The sequence below is a fragment of the Artemia sp. Qi Xiang Cuo genome, chromosome 15, assembly GCF_049724085.1.
Source record: "Artemia sp. Qi Xiang Cuo chromosome 15, ASM4972408v1, whole genome shotgun sequence".
Classification (NCBI taxonomy): domain Eukaryota; kingdom Metazoa; phylum Arthropoda; class Branchiopoda; order Anostraca; family Artemiidae; genus Artemia; species Artemia sp. Qi Xiang Cuo.
Genome location: NC_142808.1, coordinates 1,535,416 through 1,548,111, shown reverse-complemented (window position 1 = coordinate 1,548,111; position 12,696 = coordinate 1,535,416). Strand labels below are relative to the sequence as shown.

Here is a 12,696-nt window from a genome sequence, read left to right as displayed (position 1 = left end):
TAATGTTATTTAAAAATCATAAACCATTTTCACATCATAGATTCTTTGCTATGTTATTTTATTTGTTATTACTATGTTATTAACATAGGATATTGCTTTACTATGGATATTGCTTTAACATAGGATATTGCTTTAACATAACAAATTGCTTTACTATATAAAAAAAAATCAAAATAGATGAATATCCAGTAAAGGGCTAGTTTTAATTTTGTTTTTTAGTTATAATCAACTTGGTGATCACGAATGAAAACTTGAGAACCAAATGCTCAGGTGGGCGACCGAGTTTTAGGATTGACACCTGACCGACAAATCCCCTGGACTTTCAGTGCTAGTTTTTGAGAAATCTATAATTTATCAAGATCCAGTTCTTCAAAAATACTTTAAAAATTGTGAAGGAGTAAATGTTCTTTGCTTTAAGTTTCAACTTCCTTCTTTACTTTCATCAGAAAAACTGTTTTTTAAATTAATTTGTGTGAATTTGTATAAAATTTGATATCTTTTCGCAACCAATGCCTAGTTGACTTTGGTGAGGGGTCCGTTTTTGGCCGGAACTTGTAACGGATTGACTAGAAATTTTGAACACAAACTGACTATTACATGGTATTTTGGGGATAGGCACCCTTTGAGGCATCTGTTCCCCTCCTAGCTAGCCGAAATATTTTTAAGGTCTAAACGAATTGCACTGTCTAGGTATATTTACTGTAGTTTTATAATTCCAAACTTTCGTATATAAGGGCTTAGACCTCTACATTTGGGCTCTAATATTGTTTTGTAGTTTTGTTTAATGTATAATCCTCAGGGCGGTATCCAGGACTTTTGTTTGGGGGTTATTTTTCGGGGGGGGTACAAAAAACCTTTAAAAACCAATCAAAATGTGAAATTGATATTTAACCCCTCTTGATTTCTGGTAATCTGGTCTACGCTGTTATTATAAAAGTACAGAGTAACATTAAACCCCAGAATGAGTGGAATTTATCTCGTATAGGAGGGGGGCTGTCCCTTCCTCATCCCCACCTCCACCTCATGATCGCAAAAAGTTTGAAGGATGCTCATTACGTCAGAAATTGAGATTTTGTCCTTTTTTATAAATCGAAAGTGATTGGAGACCAACCACCCGCGGGGGGGGGGGGGGATAAACGGGGCAATTGGTCATTATGGCTAACTGTGATATTTCATGATTTGGCACATATGCATAATTTTATTTGGTGGTGGAGGGGGTGATCATATTTGAAAATAAATATTAAAAACAGGCAATTGATTTGAAAATAAAGGAATTTAAACAGTGCTGAAAAAAATGAGAATATGGCCGTTTTTTTTTGCAATTTTCATACTAAACGTCTGTTGTATAGGCTAATAACAGGGCAGAGAAAGTCTAAGCATAGATGTTTCTGTTCAGGTTTTTACTCCAGTTTATGTTCTAAATATTTGGTTTTTACTGGAGAAACTGATTTTTTCAGATTTTTGCCAATTGATTTCATAACAGGAAGGGTTTTTCTCTTTTGACCGTAAACTGAGCTTTCACATCTCGGGACAAGGTAAGGCGCTAAAAATGACTTTAATTTGGAGGTGACATCGGAGATTGAAAAAAATAACATTTCCCTGTTCCTCAATTTGTCGCATTTTTTTTCTAGATCTAATTTTCTATTTATGAATATAGATTGAACTTGCCGAGCTATGCAGAAGTCAAAATTTGATTGTAGCATTAGGCACTGGCGCGGGGAAAACATTCATTGCTGCCATGGTTGCCAGAGAGAGGACGAATGAAGTTCTTGGGTAAGTTTTATTACCAAGACGATTTTTCATGGAATGAGTTTTAAGATCCGATACATCGCTGCAAGGTCTATTTAATTATCAGGTTTAGGTTCAAGTGCAATATTTGAAAAAAAAACGAAAAAACAAGCAAATGATACAGAAATACACGAAACCCCGAGTTTTTTTTTGTGATTCGATCCTATAGTTTTCTTGTCTTTCACCTGTTAGTAAGCTTCTTTTATTTTCCTGAGCTCACAGGATTGAGTTCCTCAATAAATATTTTCTAGGTTTCTGAGCATTGTAGAACACATTCTTTGTTACAAAGGATAAGTTTTATTGGGTAAGTTTTATTACCAAGACGGTTTTATTATGGAATGAGTTTTAAGATCCTATTCATCGCTGCCAGGTTTATTTACTTACAGTAAACCTAGTTCTGATACCTTTACTTTCTTACAGTATTCTGGCTTGACATTTTCTAAGTTAGTTTTCTTCTCTTCTTTCCACTTTCTCTTCTTCTGCTTTCTCTACTTTCTCTTTCTCTTCTTCTCTTTCTTCTTGCTTGAAGAAGCCTTTACTTTCTTACAGTATTCTGGCTTGACATTCTCTAAGTTAGTCTTCTTCTCTTCTTTCTACTTTCTCTTCTTCTGCTTTCTCTACTTTCTCTTTCTCTTCTTCTCAGTCTACTTTCTCTTCCTCTGCAGCTTCAAGAAACATTGCAAGCCGTATTTTTGTTTCCGATTCCTATTTTCCATAGTCCTTTAATATTCTCTTTCTATAATATACGTATTTCTATCTTGTCTACCACGTATGGTATTAGGCCCATACCCAGGGCTTATGATTTAGTTTTAGCCATGGAAAAAATTCATTTCTCGAGTTTTTTAGGCCTAAATGCACTTTAGGCCTAAGAACTAAGTTGAACACGATTAACCGACTTAATATAAGGTCTGAGAGGAGATGGCACATTTCTACAAGGAAAAACAACCTTCGACCCGGCGCTGCTATGTGAATTTTCACTGTAGAATTGAAAAGACCCATTCACTTTATAAGGTGTGAGAGGTTTTAATAACTGAAGATTAACTAAAGGTAATTTGAGCCAATCAGAATATTTCATAGAATTTGTCAGTCTATCGGATTTGTGTTTTGAGGCACCGGGTTTGAATTGTGTTTTGAACGGGTTTGACAAAATTGTTTTCGGTTTCTCCGTGTTGGATACGGTTTCTTCAAAATGTTAACGCGCCCGTATAGCATGGTTGAACACGGGTTCTGAGAAGACCCAAACCCATGTTGAACACGACACTTAAACGATAATCTGCATAACCTGTGTCGAACTCTGTGTTGGATGTCAGTGGCCTGAAAACGGAGCTTAGAAAATTCTACGAAAAATCTCAAATGACCCAAACTAGCGTTATCTAAATTGCGGCAGTAATTTCTTAAAACAAATTGATGATAGTCACCAGTGCATACATAGGAAGATTTTTATCTATTTTAAATATAATTTTGCCGGCTAATTATGAGACTAATTATTAACTCTTAACTCAAAACAGAAGTGAAGCAAACGTTCTTTCACATCATTCGTCGAATGATTTTTTTGAGTTAACGTGAAGTCCAGCTGAAAAAAGTGAAATTCAACTTCCGTAAAAGTCTTACTTATTCTAACCTAAATTTTCGCTATTTTTATATTTTTTCATTTATATTGCTATTTTTCAATATGTTTCTGACCTTATTCTATTTATTTTTGTATATTTGTGTCTCGTTACAGCCTACTCAATGTATCTTATTATGTCTTGTATGATGCATTTTATGTACTAATTACATTTTATTATTCCTTATATAATATATACACATTCGCTGCATTATTTTATTTATTTCTGTAAAACATGAAAGAATAACAGACAGTTTCCGCATTTTTAAGTGTTTTTTTTTACATGAATAAAAGCTGGAATCATCTTCTCTGTTCCGAAATATCCTGCCTACTGGGAGTGGTGGGGAGCTCGATGATACAGATTCTTTGGGATTCCAAATTTGAATTTATGTTTAAACCCAAGAATTCGAATTTACAAGAATTTTTATCACTTCTACAAAGATGAGAGCTGCAATTCTTTTCTATTATTTTTAGACTAAGAAATTGCATAAAAGTACAATAGTGACAGACTCGGCAGTGGCAGAACATTAGTTTGTTTTTTCGCCCTGTAAGGTACTATTTGACCAAAAAAAAGTATTAATATTTGTATTGGGCTGAAACAAAGTCTTGCGGAAATAATAGAAATTAAGAAAGTTATTTATAGAGAAATTAGTATAAATAGAGGTAAAGGAGAATATAGACTGAATCTCATTTATGATAGTTTAGTTAAAAGATAAGTAAAAACCATAAATACTCCAAATAATTACATTCTGCCTTATCAGGCCCGAACAAGTTTGAACCTTATAAATACAGCTCTGAAGGAAATGAACCTTGGAAACAGTCAACGTGCTTCTGCTGAACTGGCAAACAAAATGATTCGTGTTATATATCCAACGCTATAAATTTATCTCGACCCTATTTGAATTATAATTAATCTAGGGCCTAATAAAACTGTTAAAATAATGGACTTTAATTTTGCTAGATTTCTGTCAGTCAAACAACCAATAGTGGCATTTTTTGTTGTTTTGTTGCCTTGTTGCATTACTATATAAAGTTGAAGATATTCCATTTACGAGACAGATAACCAAGGGCGCATCCAGGCTTTTTGATCGGTAGGGGAGTTCAATAAAAAAAACTATTAAAAACGCATAAAAAATCTGTATATACAAATTTTTGTTATGTTTTTACGAGTCGGAAAAAAGATTCGGGGGGAGGGAGTCAATCCCCATAATCCCGACCCCTGTATACGGCCATGTTGCTTTGTTGCCTTATCGTATGGTAATAATTGGCATATTGGGCATTCTGTCAACATTCCCTGTAAATTTCAACTTGATACTCTGTTGATCCTGAGATTTCGTAGATACGCCCTTTTGACAATCTGGATGCACATAAGGGTCTTTTTATTTAGTTCAGCATTCCCTTCAATATTCTCTGCAAGTTTTAGGTTAATACCTATAGGCCTAGTTTTTTTGAGTTACTGCATAAACTTGTTTTGAACAAACTGGATGCATGTAATGTAATTTTATTTGATTCGTAATTCCCCTCAACATTCTCTGAAAGTTGTAACTTAATAGCCTTAGCCGTTCCTTAATATTCCCTGAAAGTCTCAACTTAATGGGCTAGCTGTTCCTTACATATTACAGATACATTTTTACAATTGCCAAATTGAATTATCTACGGTCCTTACTCCAGGGTTTTTGTGGGCCTGGAGGCAAGGTCTATTTAATAATCTAATAGATAACCAAGATCTATTTCAGTAACTATAATGCAGCCACACAGTTCTCCCACACCTATCTTTGCATGCAAGTAATTAAACCATCCTCCCAGTTTTCTATTTCTCAAGACACCACGTGTATTTTGTGTTTTTATTTAGATATCGTTATTTAGACATATTACAATTTAGACATATTTCACGTTTTTCTGAACAAAAGCCTCAGACATCTAATACAAAAATATTTTTGGTATTATTTTAGAGTTTTGGGATATTTGGTGCTTTCCCATCCTCCACTTAAAAAAAAGTAGTTCAAAGCTCAACAAGTAAAATCCCTTATGTGAGACTGCATTTACCTACCTGTGCATAATCCTTTATATTTCACATATTTGTGATTTTCTAGGCCACTGAGTGAGGGCTACAAAAGGATTATCTTCTTAGCCCCTACCCGAATCCTTGTCCATCAACAACGTGAATTTATGCACAATCAAACACCATTCAAAGTGTCTGGATATACTAGCGAAGATAACGTTGATAACTGGTCTAAAAACAAATGGAACGCAGAGTTCGAAGAAAATCACTTGCTTGTAATGACCCACCAGGTGTTTTGTGATATATTAGCTCACAGTTTTTTTAACTTTAACTCGGTGAGCCTTTTGGTCATTGATGAATGTCATTCAGCTGTTAAGGATAGTCCGGTATCTCAGGTTACGTATATTTTGCTCCTCTTATGTCATAGGTCATTTTAGGTAATTATAATTATTTATCTTATTAAACGAGCAATAATTGTATATGAGAAAATACGTATGTGTATAAAAATACAATTTAATTTGATTGTAGAGAAAATACGATGATTGTCAGTAGTATTGAATAATTTGCAGGCATAAATATACAAAAAGGTTTGCCGAATAAAATGAAATAATATTAAAGTTTTTTGTGAAAGAAATTAAAACCAGAAATGCAAATAAAACTACTGAATGAGCAGATGGGACCATTTGAGTAAATTTTTCAATCGTGCTTCGCTATCCATCTAGCGATGGCGACATCAGGATCAGTTACTCCGAATTCAGTAGTGACTTGGGTATTCCTGTACCGCTGAGGCAGTTGAAGCAAATATTTCGCGGAACAAAAATATATTGATCTATTTTTCTTCTGGTCAGTTTTATTGAGGAGTATCCAGAAGGAAGTAGCATGTAGTTTGTGATGACGAGCGACAGCGTTGTAAATGCTTGCTTAAAGTGGCTGGGTGCATTTTAGTTTTACAATAAGACAGAAACGTAAGATTTAAGCTGGTCGAGGAAGTATTCTCGGGTTTGGCGGACTGACGAACCTTTGAGTATGCCTAGATAAGTGAGGTGATCAACAAGCTGGGTGGAACTAGAACCCATGGTTATGGTAGGAACAAAAATAAATTTTTCAATCAAATGGGATGGCATCCGATTTTGAAGAGTTGAAGTCCAGCTGTCTGATATTCAGCTTCTAGGATTTCGAAAACTTTGATTATCCGCTGAAGACTTCAATTATCCGCTGACGAGATATCTGCTGAAGATGAATACAGATCTTGTGCATCAAGGAAAAAATTATATTTATTATGGGATGCCTACCCATTGTAGTATAATATTTGCGGGCATGATAATGAGTAAGGGGTCAAACTGCTTGCGCATGGCATCGACTCTTGTTGATAAAAGAAGATCGCAAATCGCTGAAAACCATGTAGTGACTTATATGGGCTCAGGCTGGCATACGCCTCAGTTCAATTGGAGGTCCCAGGGACTTCTTGCTCTCCGTTTCTAAGCTGTCTGAAACTTTTTGTGTTGAATAGAAAGGATTTATTAGTCCTTGACCTATATTGGTGGTAACCATTGCTTTTCTTGAGGTCGTAACAATTTCAGTTATTCAGGGACTGTAGAAATCAGAACTTGGGACGTCATGGCGGGGAAAGACAACTGTTATTTTGACTGAAAAACTCAAAAGTTTTGAACTAGACTTGTTATTAGATCCAGGAGCTTATCCGCTACTGTTAGGAAGCATAAATTCCTGGTATTCCATCGGTTTATTTAGCTTGGAAAGATGGGTTGAATGGCGGGGAACATGGCCCGTGATGAGTAAGTAATCTTCTAAATTTTGCTTTTGTTGGTAAGTTATTAGTAATAGAATTAGAGCTGCTCACTTTATGACGAAAAAATGGAAGGTATCAGTCATTATGGTATATGCCTCTGTAGAACCGATTTAGAAAGTAGTGACTCGGATGAATTATGCAAAGAGTTGCAGGAACGAATAGACAAGATCCTGGGTAGAGATATGTTATTTTTATTAAGGGACTCTAATACCCAGTTTGACAAAATGAGGATAGATGATATCCTTGCATAGCTGCATTTGATTGTTAGAAAGAAAATAGCAACGATAATAAACTAGCACAGTATTGTTGGTAAGCTTACAATAATCTAGTTATAAACAACCTAGAGTTTGGTTACAGAATGTTCCAAATAGTATGGGTAACTTATAACAGTAGGAACTGTTGCTAGTGTCAACAGAAAACCTCAACGCCATCTAGCATATGACGAGGCTTGGCAGTTTTTTCAGTGTAATAAGAAGATAATTAATTTAATATTTGTTGCTGGTAAGAAATTAGTGTAGTAACAAGAGTGTCATCTCAAGTTCCTGAAAGAAAAATGATTACAAAGCTTGAAAAATGCCAAGTGTTGCCAAACACTAAATGGCGTTTTTTTTTTGGCTGACACTAATGCCAGTGTCCGCTCTTGTAAGTTACCCATGCTCTTTGGAAGGGTTGTTAAGCTAACATGGTGGTCACAAGATGGTAAGACTCCTAATCTTATAGATTGGATTATTATTCATCAAAGACTTGATCCAAGACACTAGGTTAAATTGGAATGCCATTATTTATGTTAGATCTTAATGTCACCATCTAATAACGACAAGAGTCGATTAAAAGCTTGAATTCGGGAGGTTTAGCAGCTGGGTAGCTATTACATCGTCCAGGATGTGAACTTGAGATGAACTTTAGAAGAACATTTGGATATGAAACTGTGGAGTTTAGAATTTGACAGTATGGATGAGGGTTGAAATCATTTTAAAGAGGCAGTCTGCAAAGTAGTAGAACATATCTTAGAACGAAAGGTAGAAGCGAACCTAGGAATATTAGCAAACACGCCTTAAGCTTTATAGAAGTGGCAAACGGCTTAAAAAAGAAGTTTGTATTTTACAAATCTCACAAGAGTCAGACGAAAGATTGTAAGTATTGAAGGCAACATAAAGTGATTTAAAAAGATGGGGAATAGAGGTCTTGGATAAAATTACCGAGGTTCTGCAAGACGCAACTAGACTGTAAAATAGGAAGATATTGTATATGCATGTTAAGAAATTGAGAGAGAATATGCAGTCTAAATTTGTTTTAGTTAATGATAGTACTGTGTCTCCTATTAATAACCAGAAAAGTATTAAAGGGATATTGACAAGATATTTTAGAATGTCCTGAGCTGCGATAAACTTGTACGTAATGATATACAAAGGACTAACAAATTTTAGTGCTTAACAAAATTAAAAATAAAAACCTCAGGTGCTGATAGTATAGAAAATGAATTTTTGAAATGAGTTTTGTAGAGTTGCCAAGTTTTCAAAAGGTGTAAATGAAGGTGGTTGCAAAATTAGCGCTAAATCACTGTAGATCATGAATAGGTTTTTTGAAAAAAGGGAAGTAACTAGTAATTGGAGATATTTAATTAAACTGCTTTATAAGAAAGGTGATAAGAGTTAGTGTGGTAATTACAGAGGCATTGGCTTGATTTCTGTAGGAATCAAATTACTTAGCATGAAGATGCTCAGTAGACCTAGAGATAATTTAGATAAAGATTTAAAAGAAGAATAGTGTAGTCTTAGGAAGCGGTGTGGATGCGTTGACTAAATTTTAACTCTTAGATTAAAAATTGAGAATCATCAGACCCCTTCTGTTTCACAGTTTTATAGACTACAACAGGTATTTGATTGAGCTCACAAAAAAGCTTTGGTGAAGTACTTATCCATGTGTGGCATACCGTAATACCGTAGGGCTATGCACGAGAACAATTTTACTGCGGTTAAGGTAAGACGTGACATTAGTTGTTGGCTCCATGTGAAGCCAGTTATGTTTAATAGGAAGGAGAAAGGACTTGTACAAGAATTATCTGAGTGATAGATCATATGAAAACAAGAGTAAAGATAGTAAAGAAAGCATTAAAATATGAACTAAGAAGGTATGAATTGGGGGCCATGGTTAAAATTACCGAGGATCTGGAAGATGCAGCTAGACGGCATAATAGTAAAATATTGGACTGGCATGTTAATAAATTGACAAGGAATAGTCAATCCGGACTTGTCCCAGTTAAAGATAGGAATGGAGCCACAATTAGTGATAAGAAAAGAGTTAAAGAGAGATGGGCAGAATATTTTGAGAATGTGCTAAACCGAGCTAGAGTGGCAGGAAAAGATATAGAGGTAAATGAAAAAGTTTGTGATACCTTGGATTTGAAGGAAGATTTGCTTTGTGAGGGAAAATTAGCTACAGTTGTAAAACGACTAAAAAATAATAAGACCCCAGGGGCTGATACTGTGGTAAATGAGTTTCTTAAATATATTGGCTCTGAGGTTAGTAATAAGTTACTGAAGATTATAAATATGATTTCTGATAAAGGGGAATTACCTAGCGATTTTAGGAAAACTCTAATTAAACCACTGTATAAGAAAGGTGATAAAAGTGAGTGTCGTAATTATCGAGGCATTAGCCTGGTCTCTGTAGATAGCAAATTACTTAGCAATATGTCTTTTTAGACTGAGATATGCTGTAGACAAAGTGATAAGAGAAGAACACTGCGGTTTTAGAAAGGGTAGAGGATGTGTCGACCAAGTTTTTTAGTGCCTGAGTTATCAAATACCTCTGGTCCTCAGTTTTACAGATTATGAACAAAGTGTTCAATTCTGTTGATAGAAGAGCTTTAGCGAAGTTGTTATCCGTGTATGGTATATCAGATACATACAATAAAGTGATTAGTGCTATGTACGAGAATAATACTGCTGCGGTTAAGGTAGGAAATGAGGTTAGCAGCTGGTTTCGTTTTAAATCAGGAGTTAAGCAGGGTTGTGTTCTGTCCCCCTTTATATGGATTATTTTGATGGATTTTGTCTTAAGGAGCACAGGAAAGGCAATGGGAGACCACGGAATCAAAGGGGGGGGGATAAACTTTCCTGGACTCTAATTACGCTGATGATTAATGCATCCTAGATGAAAGTGTGAGCAAAATGAATGAACTTATAGAGGTCTTGTGAGTTCTGTATGCTAGAAAAGGTTTATAAATTAATGTTAGGAAGACTAAGTCACTAAGGCTAGGAATAAGTGAAGATGAAAAGGTGACGTTGGGTAATGAAAAGATTGATCAGGTAGAGAGCTTCGCTTACCTTGGTAGTATTATTAGTAAAGACGGTGGCAGAAGTGAAGATGTTAAAAGCAGAATAGCCAAGGCTCAGGGTGTTTTTTCATAGTTGAAAAAAGTTTCAAAGGATAGGAAGATAAGTCTGCAAACCAGGATTAGAATATTGGAAGCTACAGTGATGACAGTGATCAAATGTGGTTCTGAAGCATGGGCGCTCCGAGCAATGGATGAAGATTTGCTGGATTTTTTCCAGAGAATCGCCTACGGATTGTACTGGGTACCTGGCTGACTAATCGTATATCAAACAGTAAGCTGTACAAAAAATGTGGTTCTATCATGCTTTTAAGGGCTATAATGAGAGAAAGGTTGAGATGGCTACGGCACGTTCTGTGTGTGAAGGATGTCCCTTTTGGCTGATTCTCAGGGGTTAAGCGGAAGGTGGGTCGTCCTTGTCTGGGCTGAGAGGATGTCATAAAGAAAGATTTAAAGGAAATGGGAACTCCCTGGGAGGGTGTAAAAGGGAGGCTTTGAATTGAGATGGAGGAGGTGTGTGCTTAGATGTGTTGGTGGCTTGGTGCTGTGGTGAGTTGTTTGTAGTAGTAGATAATATTAAGAAGACTTGTACTAGGTCACTTATGCTAGGAATAAATAAGGGTAAAGAGGTATTGGATAAGGAGAAAATCGGTCAAGTGGATGGCTTAACTTTCCTGAGTAGTGTTATTAGTAAAGAGGCTAGATGCAGTGAAGATATAATAACTAGAATGGTCGTTAAGAATGGCGCAGGATCTTTTTTCGCAGTTGAAGAAGTTTGCTGAGGTTGTCGAAAGACTTCTTTAATGTTCTCCTGAGGAATAATCTAAAGACCTCAGGACAATCTATAAAAAAAAAAAAAAAAACTTAAAAGAAGACCTTCTCCAAGAAACGATGAAAGGTTAACTGAATAAAAAATCCCGTTGTGATTGGCAATTCAAACTTTCATTTTATGTAAAGCTTTTTATGATTCTATTGTAAAACTTTTAATAAGTTCATTATAATGGGGCTTGGATAATTTTCTCCAGTATCTCTATTGAGGGCGATCTTTTTGTGGATATACTTTTTGATTTCAAGCCTTCCTGAAAACTTGCATGAGACCTTTAATGGGGGTAATAATGGAGGTGTTATCAAACAAAATCAAGTGGTGTGGGTTGTAATAAACGTGTTTAGCCAAGGCGGAATCAAAAGTCTCTCGCCTTTGGCGTAGCCCCATGGTTTTGCCAACTGAGGACCTGTATTTTGATAACCTCTCCCTAATTGTTTGTGGGTTTTCCAAAAAAAATTCAAGGAAATTTGATCGAGTTCAATGTAATTTAAATAAAACTAGATAATCAAATTATTTTGTATTTTCAGGTCATCAGGTTTCGTGATCAATTGGATAATCCTGAGAGTGTAAGAATACTGGGTCTTACTGCATGTGTCATTAACGACGATAGTTCCCTGAAACAATTTCGTAAAAAGGTGAAAGAATTTGAGGAATTTGTTGGTGCTAAAGTTGTTACCGCTAGCGACAGAAGTCAGGTTGCCCAGTATTCTACCAATACTCAAGTGGAGCAGGTGTATTTTGATGACAACGGGAGCGATGACTTAATGGAAAGCGTTATGAAAATGCTCACTGAACCTTTCAACACCCCTCTTTTCAAAGATGTCAAGAAAATCCTCGGGGATGCTTCAAGAGTGCTTAATTTATTAGGTGCTTATTTCTTCTTAATTTGCATTGCTTCTTACCTTTTTCAACGTTATTAAATTAAAAAATAGTTTTTTTTTTTCAAAAGAGCATTTGAGGAAATAAGATCCTCAAAGGAACAGAAATAATTCTGAATGAAGAAGAGCCACCACCGCCTCAATCACCCACTCTTTACGTTAAAGTGTTATAGCTCTTTAAAAATTCTCTTGTATTCGTGAATTTGTTCTTAAAGAATCGGGACAAAAAGTCAAGCTGTAAAGAGGGAATCGAGAAGGGGGCAGCCTTCTGATTTTTGGAATAATTTCTGTTTGTATAAGCTTTTAATGTCGCTCTTTACTATCATCTGAGAAAACTTGTTTTTAATTTTAGTTTCTGCTCGTTTCCCGTAGTATACCCAGGGTTGGGAGAAGGGCTCTAGAAGGCCCCTTCTTGGGAGAAGGGCCAACCTCAAAGCTGCCTCTTTAAATCA

At 35.7% G+C, this 12,696-nt stretch overlaps 1 protein-coding gene across 2 annotated transcripts in view; it reads left to right on the top strand.

Moving 5' to 3' along the window:
* Nucleotides 1–12,696, top strand: part of Dcr-2 (Endoribonuclease Dcr-2) — a 247,146-nt gene that overhangs the window by 60,616 nt on the left and 173,834 nt on the right. For both annotated transcript variants that reach the window (XM_089101646.1, XM_089101647.1), the window contains exons 3-5: nucleotides 1,658–1,773; nucleotides 5,488–5,791; nucleotides 11,894–12,233. In XM_089101646.1, the coding sequence (XP_088957772.1) occupies nucleotides 1,658–1,773; nucleotides 5,488–5,791; nucleotides 11,894–12,233 (760 nt within the window). The remainder of the gene's footprint in view (nucleotides 1–1,657; nucleotides 1,774–5,487; nucleotides 5,792–11,893; nucleotides 12,234–12,696) is intronic.